We start from the raw sequence: 17701 nt of genomic DNA, 5'->3' as shown, positions 1-17701 counted from the left end.
CTGAATACAACTGAACAATTTGAAGGCCAGAGTAGCAGGGGTGAGGGTCTGTGGACCATGGTTTCAGGGGACATATAGGTCAATTGGCATACAAAAAATGTATTAAGAAAACATTCTGCATCTCACTTTGGTGAGTGGTGTCTGGGGTCTTAAACACTAGCAAGTGACCATCTAAGATGCATCAATTGTCTCAACCCACCTGGACCAAAGGAGAATGAAGAACTTGAAAGACAAGGTAATTAAGAGCCCAAGAGACAGAAAGGGCCACAGAAAGCAGAGACTACATTAGCCTGAAACCAGAAGAACTAGATCGTTCCCAGCTATAACCGATGACTGCCCTGACAGGGAACACAACAGAGAACCCCTGAGGAGCAGGAGAGCAGTGAGATGCAGACTTCAAATTCTCATAAAAAGACCAGACTTAATGGTATGTCTGAGGTCATGGTCACCAGACCTTTTGTTAGCCCAAGACTGGAACCACCCCCAAAGCCAACTCTTCAGACAGGGATTGGACTGGACTAAGTGATAGAAAATGATACTGGTGAGAAGTCAGTTTCTTGACTTAAGTAGACACATGAGACTATGTGGGCAGCTCTGTCTGGAGGCAAGATGAGAAGGCAGAGGGGGACAGGAAATGGCTGAATGGATGGGGGAATACAGGGTGGAGAGGAGGAATGTGCTGTCTCATTAGGGGGAGAGCAACTAGGAGTACATAGCAAGGCGTATGTAAGTTTTTGTATGAGAGGCTGACTTGATTTGTAAACTTTCACTTAAAGGACCATTGCTTAAATATCAATATTTTCCAGGCTTCTGATCTCAGTAATCTGCTCTTCTTAAAATACACATTCTTACTGGTTCATTGACACATCCTGGATCCCTCTCCTGATAAAATTCCTTGCCGGACTCCTCCAATAGAATTTGTCCAGATTGTAACTTCTCACTTGCACCTCCATCATTTATTAGTGTACCTTCCCTAGGTTTCTTACCACAGTGCACAGCACCACCATCCATCCAGCTGCCCAAGCCATAGCCCACTAATTATCCTGGATCCATTCTCTCTATAACTGTCACACTCCATCTATCACCAATTCCTGACAAGTTAATACCTTAACATTATTGAGTCCATCCATTTCTTCCCTTCTCAAGGCCACTATTTGGATTGTTGAAGTAGACAATTAATTGGATTTTTTGTCTGGTCTTGCCCTCCTCTGTTGCACTGCAATGGATCACTTTTGTATGGCCTTCCTTGCCATGGTCCTGTAACTCCCACCCAAGTGATTGGATGTGACTATACAACTAAGATAATCGCGGTTCCCCCAAGGTGACTGGATAGCTTGCTAATAATGCCAATAAAGTTCATGGCACTCGGGGGGAGGTGGGACCGTGCAAATAAGGACTATGGAACCCTAACTAAGGGATTGGTCAGTTTTGCCATCCTGCTAGGCTTAAAATGAGCCATCCCAGAGGCAGGAAGGAGAGGATCTCATCACCACCAAGGAAGAAGAGCCACAAGCGAGTGCTATCCCTTGGACCTATGATCCCAGTGCTAAGAAGCTCCTGGAACCAGGAGACTTAGAGAGAGAGAGAGAGAGCTGTAACACTGAAGACAGTGAGAAGCAACAGCAGAGAGGTGGCAACAGCTGAGACCAGCCGGAGATGGCCCAGCCCATGGAGCAAGAAAGCTGAGTGCCTTCAGGTAGGAGGCTTGCTAGTGGAGTAGGGTGCCTCCAGGCACTTGGCAGAGCTAGGTTTGCCAGCTCATAGAGCTACAGCTGAGTGCCTTTGGACTGAGGCTTACTGGTGGAGTGGAGTGCCTTGAGGCACTTACTGGCAGAGCTAAAAGAGCTTTGTAACACTTGCCCAAGCAGGGCAGAGACTGAGGGGCCAGAGAAGCATGCTTGCGGGCATAGCTGAGAAGAGGCAGTCCTGATGGAAGAACTGTATCCTGAGGATTCCTGAACCTGAATTCTAACCTGTTTACCTCTCTAATAAACCCCCATAAGTGAGTATTGTCTGTGAGTTCTACGTGGCCATTGCAGTGAATTACTGAACTCAGCAGAGAAGTAGAGAGTGCTGCGGGAGGGACGGATAGTGTCAGAATTGGTAAAGATGGCGGAAAGAGGAGGCATGTCTGGCCTCCTCCTCATAGGAATCAGCCTTGGACTGTTGACCTTGATTCTCCTTCCTCCCTGTGAATTCAGAGGAGGTCAGATGCCGCGCCCACACCATTCTTACACGGTTTTTGTCTAGCCTTGACCTCCTGTATACAAATTTCCACATGTACCCAAAATAGACTAAGTTTATAGAGGTAGGAAGCCCCTGCATGTGTCGCAGTATCTGGCATATAGTAGATACTTGGCAACTCATCCCAGTTTGTCTAAGACCATCTTTGTTTATGCCTATTTTCTTTTAATAGCAGTAGCAGTAATTTAGTAAGGAGCCCTAGTGGTGCAATGGTTAAGTGTTTGGATGCTAAACGAAAGGTGGTGGTTTGAACCCAGTTCCACTCTTTGTGAGAAAAGACCTGTCAACCTGCTCCCATAAAGATTACAGCCTAGGAAGCCCTATGGGGCAGTTCTGCTCTGTCCTAAAGGGTTGCTATTAGTTGGAATCAACTCAACAGCACACAACAACAGTACTTTAGTAGTAGAAGTAATTAGTTGTATTTTAGTATCGTTATTGATAGTTGCCTTAAAATAAGCCAGGATGGGTTTTGTGGTCATCTACTTTGTCCCTGAGGCATCTTTCACAGTCTCATCTAGTAGTGTGTGAGATATACTCACAAGAAACAGTGTTCTCCTTTTAACGTGTGTTTAAATCTGAAAGATAAAATGCGATAACCCATCTCTCTTTTCCTGACCCTTTCAATTTAAACAGCAAATCCTTTTCAAAAAACAACATACAAGGTGCTTCCTGATAAAATGAAGTGTACTCAGGCACAAACTGCTATAGGAACAGCTAACTCCTTAGCAGTCATGTCAGGTGGTGTTGGGAGAAGTACCCTGCAAGCCACTTGATAAACCAGCCAGTTGTCCATAGGCCACAAGATGAACAGAGCCGCCAGATCTCAGATGGGCAGGTTCAGTGAGAAAAACTTGAAATTTTTTATAATAAAATATTTTTAGGAAATAGAGGGTAAGCAGTTCTGTCTTATACAGAGAGTAGTCTAAATGCTCTTGTTGTAGGATTTTTTTAACTTAATGGTTGTGTTAATCCACAACCATTAATTTATTTGACTGACAATGTGCCTTTATTTTGCAAGAATTTCTTATGAAGGAAACCAAAAAAAAAAAAGGGCAATCTTAATGAAAGTAAAATTTTGAACTTCTGTTTCTATGAAAGTTGATAATAAATATGGAACTTGCAAAAAAAGTTTATTGACATTTAATATCAACAATAAGGCCCATAATAATGTTGCTGAACACATGAAAATCTGAGGACACAAAGCGTCATCACCTACCTCAACAGGTATTCTAAATACAGAGCCCTCAAAGCCTGTGATTTTCACAGGCGTCTGCAGATGTGTTTACAAATCACTCTGTGAAATGTTTTTCATTTAGATCAAATGATTTCTCTTTAAATAAATTTCTTTAATTTGTTATCTATATTTTCTTAAGCATGTAGAAAAACTAAAGTATTGCTGCTAATGTGTTGGCCTCACTAACAGAAAAAGAACCCCATTAAATTTTTAAACAACTATTTATATCGGTGTGATCAGACACTTCCAATACAAAATTAGACTAATTCCAATAATGGAACTATTGAGTTCAGTATTTTCATCTAATTTCTGGAATCAAAGTAAAGCTCTTGGTAGTCCTTCTGTCAAAGGTGATAAGGCTGTTATTACTATAAACACTACTGTAGATTGACCTGAAAAGTTTGATGATAAAATTATTTGCTTTTGGGGTAGTACAAATACAAATTTTGGCAAGGCATAGCACCATGGAAGAAATAGTGTTTGTAACAAATTAAGAAATTTATGAAGCAGAAAGATACTTGGAATTGATTTTGGTGCACACATCTCTCAAAACTGCATCAAACAAACTGTGAAATTCTACTGGCCAAATTGGGAATGGTCAAATTCTCAAATATTTTTATATATACCCAGTTAGAATATGAGTTGGAATCGACTCGATGGCACTGGGTTTGGTTTTTTTGTTTGTAGTTAGAGTAACTGAAGTAAAAATTTCTGTGATAAAGCTGATATTGAATACACAAAAATACTTCACCAGGTCAGTAGGCATTTTCTTTCTTTACACCTTACTCTCATTCTGATTTTACAAATGTTTGAGTCTTCAGAGAATTACTTTGTCAAAGTGTCCTGCAGTGGCAATAAACGTTCTTTTTTTGTAAACCAGTCCTCTGAATATCACTTGCATTTTCTTCAAAATCAATTGGAAATGTTTAATTGGTTAGTCAGCAACTAGTTCATCAATATCTTTAGTTTTTAAAACTTTTGGAAAGCTGCAACTATTCAGGGGAAAAAAGCTTATAAGCAGAAAAACACTAAAATTTATCCTGATCAAAAAGTAAAAAATAAAAAAGGGGTAGAATTAACCAATTAAATAATGATAGCCCAAATTGTTGGCAAGATTTAATTTTGAAACTTTATGACTGTGTTCTGGAATAGCTTCAGTGGAAAAAATATCTGAAAGAGCATATATTTTAATATTTGAAGGAATGGAATAAAATTGAGAAGGCCTATAATTTTGCAGCACCAAAATCTGATAAAATATTCAAAAATTATACACAGAAACAACTTACATGATGGAGTTTTGTCTTGTGAAAATATATGTGGGGCAAAAGTACTTTGAATGGGAAAAAGAGCAGTTAATATTTGTGGTGGAAAAAGTAGTTTCAAAGGCAGTGGAAAATAATGATGATATTTGAGAAAATACTTGAATTAAAATAGGTATCTGAGAAAATGTTTGGGTTAAAATGGTACCAAAAATAAATTTAGACTATCTTCCATTTAGCAGAATTTGCACCAAGCTTTACAGGCCCCTTGATGCTAGAGAAAGTATTTTCTCAAAAATATTATGGTCTATTCAGATAGTCAATTGGGAGTGTTGACAATTTCAGAAAGATATTAATAGCACTGAATTAGAGACTTCTAGGGCTAAGAAAGTAATTAAAGTATGTGAATATGTACCAATGTTAATTATTCTGCTAGTTTTTTTTAAGTGTTTAGATAATCAATATAAAGGTTTTTAAAATATTTGCTTTAATGGACAAGGATATGTGTTATTTTTATATCTCAGTACAAAATTTGTTTAAAAAAGGTCTCTGAAAAGATACTTGTAGCTCTACCAATATAGTAAAACCAACTTATTGGTCAATAAATAGATAATTCAAAATTTATTTAATTTTAAATATTCTTAGTCCCCCTCTACTACCCAAAAACATTTCATTGTATGATAAATTACACTGTTGCTGTGTACTGTTGAGTTCATTATGACTCATAGCGACTCTCTAGGTCAGAGAAGTACTGTCCCATAGTGTTTCCTAGGCTATAATCTTTCCAGGAGCAGATCAGGCTGCTGGTGGATTCGAATCACCGACCTTTTGGTTAGCAGCTGAATGCTTAGGATTGTGCCACTAGGGCTCCTTATAATAAGTTATATGGTCATTGTATAAATACATATTTATTCAATGAATGAATGAGGTTAGATATTCATCATCTGGTTGGGCATAAAATTGGTTCATTTTGCTATTTTTTATTTAAACAATATAAATTTTTTTAAAATTTTGAAGTCAGTATTTTTAATAAAAATCTTACACTGATTCCATCAGCTCTATTTGAAATTGAAAATGCCAAATAGAAATTAGGGTAATTATAATATAAAAAAAGGAAAAAGTACTCAGATCTTGAAAATTATTAGCTTTCATTTTTCTTCAATAGCTACAGGTTCACAGTATCTTTTATGATATATTTTAAAAACCTTTATGAGGGGTACTATTCTTTTCAGTGAAAACAGATGGCTTCTCTCCAGGTTTCCTATTTCATCTCAAGCACTTCACTCTCATTTAGGCATTACTTCTCATATATCCTGTGGTTAGTAATCAAGAACAATTTGGGTGGAATTTTTTAAATTGACATTTATGGTATCCTAACTTTCTGTGAGTTCTGGTCTATAGCTTTAAGGAAACTATTGATGTAGACTTTATCTTCTGTTTTAACTGAAGTATTTGGAAGTAGCAACGATGTCTATTTGACCTTACACTTAACCAGTAAGTTCCATTACTACTGCATGCTTAATTGACTCCTTTCCTTGCACGGTATCATCTTCTCAAAGCTACTCTAGGATTTCTCACTGAGCTACTTAGTAGCATGGTGATGCACGCTAGGGTCAAGCCCAGGTCAGGTATAAACTTGGACTTATTTTGTCATCCACAGCAAAAGGAAGTTTTTTATTTTCTAATCAGCCTTTATATATATAGACAGATACATGCTAAATATGTGGGTTTTAAGAAATCTCTTACGTAACCATTCATTGCCAAAATATTCCCTCTCTTTACCCAAATACTTGAATATCCTAAAACACAATGTAATGGCTTTCATAAAGCAACAACAACAAAACAAGGCACTTCAAGGTACTTAATGTCTATAAATTTCTTTTTCGTGTTTACCGAGCATTTAACTACAAATGCGACATACATGCTGAAAATAAAATTCTTCAGTGCTCTAAAAATCCTTGGGGCAAACAACTGCTAAAAGATAGGAAATTTCACATAAACAAAACACTTAGCACTTAAATAACCTGGAATTGCTGTACCTACCTTAAACAATGATAGCATAATATAAAGCTACTCTTTTACTTTGTTTTCCGGTCCCAGAAATAAGTTGCTTACATCCACCTATGTTTGTCAAAAGAGACTAGGAGTAAGTAGTTGAATTTTCTGAAGGTGAAAAGTAATAATTTGGGTGGAATGCGATGTTGCATCACTTGGTGGCAAAGGAGATATGCATTCTCCTCTCCCCAGCTGATGGCAAAAGTCAACATATTTTATGGACACGCTGGTGGAAAAAAATTATCAAACCAAATTCTATGTCATACGCCATGTCTTATTAAGATCTTTGATGAAATAGTTCCAAGAAAATCATTTAATATGGCAGAATAATTAGTTCAAAGCACAGACATTGGAACCAGAGTTGTTGCTGTTGTTATCAATTTCTCCTGGCTTTTATTTGAACTTCTTCAAGCAAGTGATTGATAAGTGGGGCTTTAAAAGATATGGAACATTATGTTAGGAAAATCAAAAAGAATGCGTGGACAAAGGGGACAGCCTGCCTTGAGGAAGTATAAATCCAGTAACAGAAATAAAGAATAATGGAATTGAAAGAAGCTAACAGAGTTGTTGGTGGAAGAAGTGAAAGTGAGCATTTCCCGCCTCCAGTAGGAATGCCTTTTTATAAGGTATTTCTCCAGTGTCTTTTATATCTTAATATCTTAATATCGTTTAATTCAATACTTGTTCCTAGGTGACTTTCATAATCTTAGTATGACATATTCCATAAATTGTTAATAAATGAATACAAATTGCATACAATATACCTATTACATACTATAGAATTCTTGACATTTTTCATGGACAGGAAAGTTTTCGCACAAGCCTGAATTGGTGCTTCTATTCTTAAATATCTACATGCTATATTACAACTTTATTTACTCAAAAATTCTTTTGTATACCACATCATATTCTATTAATACTTTTAAAATTAAGACTCTTGATCACTATCTGTGATACTATCTGAAGATAGGAGGTTAGGCTATCCTGTCTTATTATTTTTTTAGTGACAACTTATTATTTAAAGGGACATGAAAACACAAAGCTGAAATATTTATAGAGACATTAAAATATTTATACAGGCAAAAGCCAAATGACCATATTTAGTTGTCTACGCATTTCTTAATGAATAAAAAAGAAATGTAAAAAATATTCCTCTCATATTCTTTGCTTCAGTCAAATGATCAGATAAACTGGTAGTCTTTTTTGACAATTATGGGTACCATTAAATCTACTCTCTTTGGGTTTTGTACAGCAGTAGCAGACACTGTTGGTGCCCTGCCAAGATCCTCTTCACCTGCTGGTACACTGCATTCCCCAAGAACGTAACATCTGCTCACCCAGTGGATCAGGCCAAGGGTAGGCTTTACCAGAGGCCATATGACAATATCTTTTCTTGGCTACTTCTCCTTCCCTCTCCTGCTTCTCTCATCTCCTTACAGGTTTCTCAGGAAGGACACTTCCTCAATAAATCATGTGTCCCCAAACCCCCTAATGCATGCTCTTTTTCTAGGGAATCTGACTTAAGACAGCATCTTTATAGAAAGATGGTATTTTACCTAATCAAATTCTTGATCCAGTTACCACTTTCATTTTACAAAATACTGAAATGCAACATACAAATCTACCAAACATGGGGTTAACTGATCAGTAAGTAAGCTGAAGTCATGAACTAGTTTCAATGAACAGACAGAAAGAAAGACAGAGCAAATGAGAAGCTCAGAGAAATGCTGGGCTCTTGGGTTCAGCTCCAGTGGTGAAATACCTGGTGTGCACCCCTTCCATTTGTCAAATACACTTGTTCTATGAGTTTGCTAACTCTGATCCTTCTATTCCATGTTCCACTGTTCTAATTCTTTTCCATTATGAAGCTCAGCAAAGCTATTAGTGCTACTTTATTTCAGATACAACATCGAATTCAATTATGCTTTTTATTGTGTCATTTTGAAATATCAGTGGAAGGGAAATAATTAGAAAACTGGCATTGATCATAATATGAATTGTCAAGCCCAATTCCACACGGAATAACAAGCTAGATGTGACATTAGTTATTGTTCATCGACAAACTTAGCATTTGCAGAGCACTCTATAAAATAGTGACATGAATATAGTAGAAGAATATGAACTAAATGAACGATTTTTAATTTGGTGAAAGGAAAAAAGACACAGATAGTCAAACTCTCCCATAGCAAGTATACAATAAGCAGCGAGTGGCAATAAAAAGTTCACTATATTTTAGGTTTGCATGTATAGTAGTCCCCCCTTATCCACGGGAGATACGTTCCAAGACCCCCCTGGATGCCTAAAACCGTGGATAGTACCCAATCCTATATATACTATGTTCTGACCTATATATACATACCTATGATAAAGTTTAATTCATAAGTCAGGTGCAGTAAGAAATTAACAATAACTAACAATAAAATAGAACAATTATAACAATATATGGTCATAAAAAATATGTGAATGTGGTCCCCAGGCGGGATGGAGCTGAAAGGTGAGAGGTTTCATCACGCTACTTATTTAACTTTGTCAGACTGAAATTGACCTCGGGCAACTGAAACCGGGGAAAGCAAAGCCAAGGATAAGGGGGCTACTGCAATTATAAAATTTATTTCATATTTTCTATACTTAAGCTGCAAGAAATACTTTACTATCAAACACTGCAGAAATATTACCCCTGAGAGCCCTGGTAGCGCAGTGGTTATGAGCTTATTGCTAACCAAAAGGTCGGCAGTTGGAATCTACCAGCCACTCCTTGGAAACCCTATGGGATAGTTCTACTCTGTCCTATAGGGCTGCTATGAGTCAGAATTGACTCCATGGCAATGGGTTTGGTTTTGATTTTTTTTATTCTGCCCTAGTTTTGTGAATAAATATTAACCCAGAGAGAGTTTAAATTACTCTCAAGTATACACTATTCTTTAATTCTCTGATTATTGAAAACTAACCAACTTTCTGTCTTAAGTGGCAATTGCACATTGCTTAAATGACCGAAAGGACATATCTCCACCCAGCTTCCTGCCCCAGAGCACTGAGCAGGGCTATGCCGCTGCCAGCAATAATGACCATTCAAGAAAGTCCTGGCAGGCTCTTAGAAGCTCAGTCTTTGCTTTACCAAAAAATGCCCTTTATACTCCTGAGTTACTTCACCATTCTGGGAAAATTACATTAATGATCTATTAGTTCCACTCAAGGGATATATACAAGCAATTGCATCCTCCTGGTTATGGAAAGAAACAGCATGAGCAAGTGCATGGCATTGTTGCTGGAGTGAAGAACAGAGTCAACACCCGTATGCCCTGAGCAATATAACCCTTCTCCCTTGCCCCTTTCCAACACTGTAGAAGGCCCATCTCCCAACAATAAGAAAAAAACTGAACTAAGAAAGAAAAATGGAACTCAGTGCTCATGATGTGCTTTTGTACTTTTCTGGTCTATTTATTTCTTCAGTGAATACTTACTGAGCACCCATTCTGTGCCCAGCACTGCACTGGGTGCTGGAATATAACTGTGAACATGAATGGCATTGAAACTCCCCTCAAGAAACTTACAGTCAAGTAGAGTCATGTGTTTCAGCTTTGCCTCTTAAATAAACATGGCCTTTTGAAACAAATATAATAGCACCATAAATATCAGTAAGTATGTATAAATATCAATTATAAAATCTTTCTGAAGAAATAGAAAATGCCTGAAAAATAAGAACATAAAATTTGTCACTCAAATATTTAAAGAGATAATGGAGTATTTACACATAAACCAGGTATGGTTAAAAATAGAAGGGTGAAATGTATTTTTAAAAATCACATTTTCTTCTAAAATCATATTCTTGCTAGAACCTCAATAGGGAGAAATAAGCAATTTAAAAAATTTTATTCCTTGTTATAATCCAACTACAAAACCAAAAATCAAACCAAATCCACTGCCATCAAGTTGATTCTGACTCATAGCGACCCTACAGGACAGAGTAGAACCTCCACAGAGTTTCCAAGGCTGTAAATTTTTATGGAAGCAGACAGCCACATCACCTCCCAGTTAGCAGCCAAGTGCTGTAATCACTGTGCCACCGGGGCTCCTTCTGACTAAAAAGCTGTGTTCTTTTCACCCAAAGGCATTTTCATATGAAGATATTGACTAAGCTTTTCCGGCTGCAATGAAGCTCCAAGTTTCAAGAAAAAAAGAAGCCTGTGAAAAATCACACACATTTAAAAACAGATGGTCACTATATCAAACTAAAATAAAGAACTGAAGTAAAGAACTAAATTACTGTATGTGTCTATGGCTCTACACTCTATGGTAAAAGCTTTACTTGCAGTGGCACATATACACACACACCCACAGACAATCTTGGGAATATGTCAAAGCCAAGCAACGCCTGGTGATTACTGGGGGTTGATGCACACAGCACATGGTGTGTATAAGGAAGGACGTTTTCATAACAACAGTGGTATTTACCACCAGAGTTGTCTTCTTAGGTCCTAGTTCAACTTCAACTTATCTGTCAAACTTCTTCAGGAAAGTGATTGATAACGATGATCGTCAAATCTGGGGTCTGATGTCCCCGTGACTATCATACACCGTACCATTTAATGCTGTAAGAGCAAAGCAACTAGGAGGAAGCAGCATTGGAGAAAGGCAATGGTTAGGTACAGATAAACAGGAAGCATTTTTTCCCACTAATATTAGTGAGAGGCGGGAGCATATGCTATTATGATGCCCAGGATCTGCCATCTTAGACTTCAGCAGAGGCTGTGAGCTCTGTCCTCTGAAGGGAGAACAGCAAAACTCGTGCAGCACACTGTGGGACTGGCAGACCCATCCCCAGTTCCTTGCTGAATGAATGGTACAGAGCCTGGGCTAAAGTGTGGATGCATGAAAATGGTGTTGTATGAGACACCCAGTGCCTTTGCTGTATGAACGTCCTCATGACAAAGCTCCTCCCTGCTGCTGTCAGCTGCAAAGGGCCAGCTCAATTCTGGATTGCATCACTCATAACTTTGTATAAAATTTAGAAAATAAATTGACCAAAAAAAGAGTAGTTGTTAGGGATTAAGTTGTGTTCCTCCCCTAAAATGTTTGTTAGAATCATAACTCCTTTACCTGTGGATATGATCCCATTTGGGAACAGGGTTTTCTTTGTTATATTAATGAGGCCATATCAATGTAGGGTTGTCCTAAAGCTAATCAGGTTTGAGATATAAAAAGAACAGATTAGGCACAGAAGCAAGCAAATATAAATGAGGAGAGATGGGTATCACCTGGAGATCCCAAAGGAACTGAGAAACATCAGGGCTAGAGAAGCTAAGACAGGAATTCCCTCCAGAGCCAACAGAGAGCCTTCCCCTAGAGCCAGTGCCCCGAATTCAGACATCCAGCCTCCTAAACTGTAAGGAGATAAATTTCTGTTCATTAAAGCCACCTATTTGTGGTATGTCTGCTACAGCAGCACTAGATAACTAAGACAGTAAGCTTAACCTCATCTTATATACCTTCTGATTTCTGCATGACGTGGAACGCAAAGCCAGGCAGTCAGGACTGCTTGGGAATCTGACCTGGTAGAGCTTGACACTTAGGATGGGGGTCAAGGATATTTGTTAGACTGATTGTGATGTCAATCACAGTCCTTAATGTATTTTTTAAAACCATGGAAAGTTTTAAAATTATTTCCATAAAAGAAAAATTCTCTATTTCAGAAATCCATTAAAAAGCACACTTTCACTGGAAATGTAAGTAGTCACTTGCTTTTTCACGACAGTCACCTTCATCATTGATATTCATTTCATGATGAGAATTCTATAGACAAATGAAAGTCAAGGCTACCTTAGACTCCTCTCATGAGGAAAACTATTACTTTTTAAATGTTATCAATGCACACATATGTAGACATATAAATATTTATACAGAAACTTACCGCCTAGTCAGTGAATAGAAATGATGTGTTCTGGGAATCCTCCCGGTGTGACTGTACTTTCAAATCAGGAGAGCGCCGTGCTTCATTTCCTATTTCCATCCCTGTACTTAATGGACGAATGTCAATGTTTCATATAACACAAGCAGAAAGGGACTCTGCAGTCTCCTTCAGTTTACAGAAAAGATGAGAGGCCCTGGAGGGTTAAGTGGCCTATCTCAGAGCACATTGCTGGGAAAAGTCTAAAACAAAGTCCTCTTGATCCTCAAGCCAGTCTTATTTCTGGGGTGTTGGGAGCATTGATTAGGTCAATCATTCTATGGTATAAGAAATGGTAAAAATTTATCATGCTAGCTGGTTATCTTAGTCATCTAGTTCTGCTATAACAGAAATACCACAAGTGGATGGCTTTAACAAAGAGAAATTTATTCTCTCACAGTTTAGTAGGTTACAAGTCCAAATTCAGGGTGTCAACTCCAGGGGAAGGCCTTCTCTTTCTGTCGGCTCTGGAGGAAGGTCCTTGTGATACATCAGTCTTCCCTTGGTCTGGGAGCATCTCAGCACAGGAACCTCAGGTCCAACAGACACACTCTACAAATGGTGCTGTTTTCTTGGTGGTATGAGGTTCCCCAACTCTCTGTTTGCTTCTCTTTCCTTTTTTCTCTTGAGAGATAAAAGGTGGTTCAGGCCACACCCCAGAGAAACTCCGTTTACCTTGGATCAGGGAGGTGACCAGAGTAAGGGTAGCGTTACAATCCCATCCTACCCCTCTCAACATAAAATTACAATCACATAATGGAGGACAACCACACAACACTGGGAATCATGGCCTAACCAGATTGACACATATTTTTTGGGGGGACACAATTCAATCCATGACACTGGGAGAAACAGCAATTACTGTGGTGTCGATTCAGACTCATGGGACCCCATGTGTGTCAGTGTAGGACTGTGCTCCATAAGGTTTTCAATGACTAATTTTGGGGAAGTAGATCGCCAGGCCTTTCTTCAAACTGCCAACCCCTCCATTAGCAGGTGAGTGCATTAACCATTGGCACTACCCAGGAACTCCACTAATAGAAATAGAAGGCATTAAGACAGTAAATTTAGGAGAAACTATGACTTATGAAGGTCAGCCAAACCTTAGAGAGCAATACTACAGGCAGAGCTGTGAAATGGTTTGCATTCCCTTAACCACAAAGGTAGGGCAGACAAGAGGACAATAGGAATCCAGTCATGAGAAGTTAAAGGTCTTTGGTTAAAGCTGCACCATGCATTTGCCCCTAAATGCTGCTGTAGCAAATGGGCCTGTATTGCTAAAGAAAAAAAAAAAGTCCTAATAAGTAATAATATAAACATCAAATAGGGGCAGAACTATATAGTCCTAGGAAGCACAAGGGAAATTCTAGGTGGAAGTTGGAGGATGAAATTGGGTCACAAACAAATGGTGTCTTAATCAGAGAGGAAATTATTTATGTATAAAATGGCAGCCTTAAGTCTGCATACTCCAGAGTGAGTGCCTAGGTCCTGTTGTTAGGGTCAGTGTTAGATAAAAATCAGGAGGAATTATACCCAGGTTGTCTTAGTCTATTCCAGCATTGGTGATTGGAAGGAAACTCTAGATCCTCTAGACTCCAGGCCTGGATAAAATGGGATGTTCACACTCCTGGCCTCCATACAAGGGTCAAGCACTGTAGGCAGCCTGAGGCTTGGATTGATCCTCTGCCTTTGCCATCACCTCAAGGGATTGAACTATGCCGAAGGGATTGCTGTTGTTGTTGTCAGGTGTCCTTAAGTTGATTTTGGTTAATAGCAACCTCATGTGATAGAGTAGACTACCCCATAGGGTTTTCTAGGCTGTAATCTTTGAGCCCTGGTGGCTTAGTAGTTAAGAGCTTGGTTGCTAACCTAAAGGTTGACAGTTTGAATCCACTAGCCCCTCCTTGGAAACCCTATGAGGCACTTCTACTCTGTTCTATAGTGTTGCTATGAGTCAGAATTGACTCAGTGGCAATACATTTGGTTTTGGGGGTTTAATCTTTGAAGAAGCGGATTGACAGTTCTTTTCTCCCATGGAACCACTGGGTGGGTTCAAAGAGCCAGTCTTTCAGTTAGTAACCAAGCACTTAACTGCTGCACCACCAGGGATCCTTGCCAAGGGGCTGAGAGTCCAAAAGTATGAACCAAAAACCAAATCCAGTGCCATTGAGTCTGTTCCGACTCATAGTGACCCTGTAGGACGGAGTAGAACTTCCCCATAGAGTTTCCAAGGAGCACCTGGCAGATTCGAACTGCCAGCCCTTGGGTTAGCAGCCATAGCACTTAACCACTACGCCACCAGGGTTTCCAAGTATGAACCATGATAGCAATAAAGCTCTTATGTCTACCTTACACTTTTGCCATTTTAAGAAGTGCTACACAATTAATATTTTTATCAAACCTACGCACAGGTCAAAACCAGAAAACTCATTGCATCCATTCTGACTCAGAGCGACCCTATAGGACAGAATAGGACTGCCCCATAGGGTTTCCAAGGAGCAGCTGGTGGATTTGAACTGCTGACCTTTTGGTTAGCAGCCTTAGTTCTTAACCACTGTGCCACCAGGGCTCCATAACATAGGCACCCACTGCCATGAAGTCAATTCAGATTCACAGGGACTGGATAGGACAGAGTGGAACTGCCCTAAACGGTTTCCAAGAAGTGGCTGGTGGATTCAAACTGCCAGCCTTTAGGTTAGCAGCTGAATGCCTAACCACAGCACCACCAGGGCATAACACAGGTAGGAACTGTTAATCTCATTTTAAAAATGTGTAGACTGAGGCTCAGAGTATTATATATCATTTGTGGAATGAGAAACCAGAGGACACAAGGTCAACAATTGAATCCAGATTTCTGAACTCTTGATTGAATTCCCTTTTTCATTTTTATTTCACTTCACCATAAAGTTGCATCAAAATCAAATTCTACACCTATATGAGACCAAACAGTCAACAATTACTTTAAAATAAAGATGACAATGTAAGGGGGCAGGGAAACTAGATTAATGGAAATGGAACAACAGAAAAAAACGATGAGAGTGTTCACGCATTGTGAAGAATGTCACTGAACAACTTGCGTAGAAACTGTTGAATGGGTACCTTAACTGCTATATAAACCTTCACTGAAAACACTTAAAAATATTATTAAAAAAAATCAAAATCTACAGTTAATGTAGAAATTCCTCAAAGGCATCCCCTCAAATTTCAAGGAAAGCACACTTTTCAAAGTATATATATTTCCTTCAAAATAATTTCTGCCCCACCCCCACCCTCCTACCCCCACCCACCACCTAGGAAAATGGAAAATTTTGACATGAAGCAGCCTGGCCTCAATGTCTGGCTCAAGTCTAATTCTTATTTCTAGTGATTCCAAATAAAATAAATCATTTTCAATTTAAATTTTAAAGTTTATGGGATGGGCTACATCTGGTGATTTGTTCTGTTAACATTCTAAAAATGAAGAGAGGTGGGAAAAGGCTCAAACACAGACTATACAAACCCTTTTGTGGTTACTCGAGACTCTTCCAGGATGATCACAGTAGTAGCAGTCAAGATATAACTCCTTCCTTGTCCCTGAAAACACCTGGGCTAGATAAAAAAAGCTGGCAACAGAAATAGCAGTAGCTGTGTTGTGACAATCTCCCCCATTGAATCTGGGACACATCATCTGTGGGGATATGTTTAGGCTGGGCATCATCCTTCTTTTGGCAAGTTTTTCGACTACTTTATCCTCATTTTCAAGCAAACGGAAGGATTTAGTTAATTAGGACTAACTTTTTTTTTTTTTTCGCACTTATGAAAGGTGTCAATTAAAGTTAAAGTTTCCAGTCTTTATTGGAATTATGCTCTTGTCACTCTGAGGTTCTCTTACACATTCAAAGGACCTAGAGTCTGTTACACAATGTATCTCAGTTTAATTAATGAATGATTAAAATGGAAGTTACTTCCTCGACAGTTGAGTTCAGCATAAGATACGGTGTACAGTCTATCTGCAGGCTTATAATAATAGATACTAATAATGGCAAAAGAGATTTCAACAGGCAGTTCTTAGAGCTCTTAGTTAATGTTAAGTTTGCAGGTTCAACGGGGAAAACCAATGTAGAAAATTATTTTTACATTCCTTTTAAAGGAGTTTCATATGGTCTTTTGAGAGAGACCAAACAACATTCCTTACCTGAAAATTGCACATGTCAAAAATAATCTTCATAGAATTCAGATCATCACAGGGAAGATTCTTCTATTAATTTTTGAATGTGTATTGTTTGTGTGAAAATGCACACTTATGACTACATATATGTATATTTATAAATAAATATGTCCCTGTGGAGAATCATTATTAATATTCTAGGTGCATTGATTTTTTTTTTTTTCCTGAGGGCTACAGATATTGTATATAATCTCTGGATTTGTCTATACTCATAAACTTGTTGCCCTGGAAAAACAGTAATTATTTTACTCTAAGCCACCAAAAGCAGAGTCTGTCCAACATTATGATCATGCCTTTCATCTGATGCTTGGTTGAAATGGGTGAAGTTAAAATTTTCTTACCATCCAAGCTGTGACAAAGTCCCCCATCCAGGTCCCTACCGCAGCTAATTTCATGAAACTTTCATTTCGGATGCCCATATAGTCTGTAATGATATATGGTCTGTGGAAACAAACACACAAGACATTGTCCGGACTCAGAGAGCCATGTAGTCAAAGTCTTCTGATTCAGCAACAAGCAAAGGGACTTTTCCCCTCTCAACAAGCTTTTTTACTTTTGTCTCATCACATATGCTTACAAATCTGAAAGGCTAAGAAGAGTTCTGAGGGTGTCTGGGTCAGTTCCAATTAGATTTGAAGACTGGATGCGGCTTCACCAGTTACCATTTGGGTTTCGTTTTTGAGCTGTAAGACTGACAACAGCTTTTGGAAAATCAAACAGAAATACTCAGCAAAGGCTTCATTTCATGCTCACTCAAG

At 38.6% G+C, this 17701-nt stretch overlaps 1 protein-coding gene across 9 annotated transcripts in view; it reads right to left on the bottom strand.

Moving 5' to 3' along the window:
- Positions 1–17701, bottom strand: part of TMEM117 (transmembrane protein 117) — a 568932-nt gene that overhangs the window by 263741 nt on the left and 287490 nt on the right. For 8 of the 9 annotated variants that reach the window (XM_049882884.1, XM_049882881.1, XM_049882877.1 and 5 more), the window contains one exon: positions 17285–17384. The exons of the other annotated variant lie outside the window; for it this stretch is intronic. In XM_049882884.1, coding sequence (XP_049738841.1) covers positions 17285–17362 — 78 coding nt within the window. In that variant the 5' untranslated portion in view covers positions 17363–17384. The remainder of the gene's footprint in view (positions 1–17284; positions 17385–17701) is intronic. 9 annotated transcript variants of the gene reach the window in all.

Source organism: Elephas maximus, chromosome 4 (assembly GCF_024166365.1).
Source record: "Elephas maximus indicus isolate mEleMax1 chromosome 4, mEleMax1 primary haplotype, whole genome shotgun sequence".
Taxonomy (NCBI): Eukaryota; Metazoa; Chordata; class Mammalia; order Proboscidea; family Elephantidae; genus Elephas; species Elephas maximus.
The sequence above is the reverse complement of the archived record's forward strand: the minus strand, read 5'-3'. Positions and strand labels throughout refer to the sequence as shown.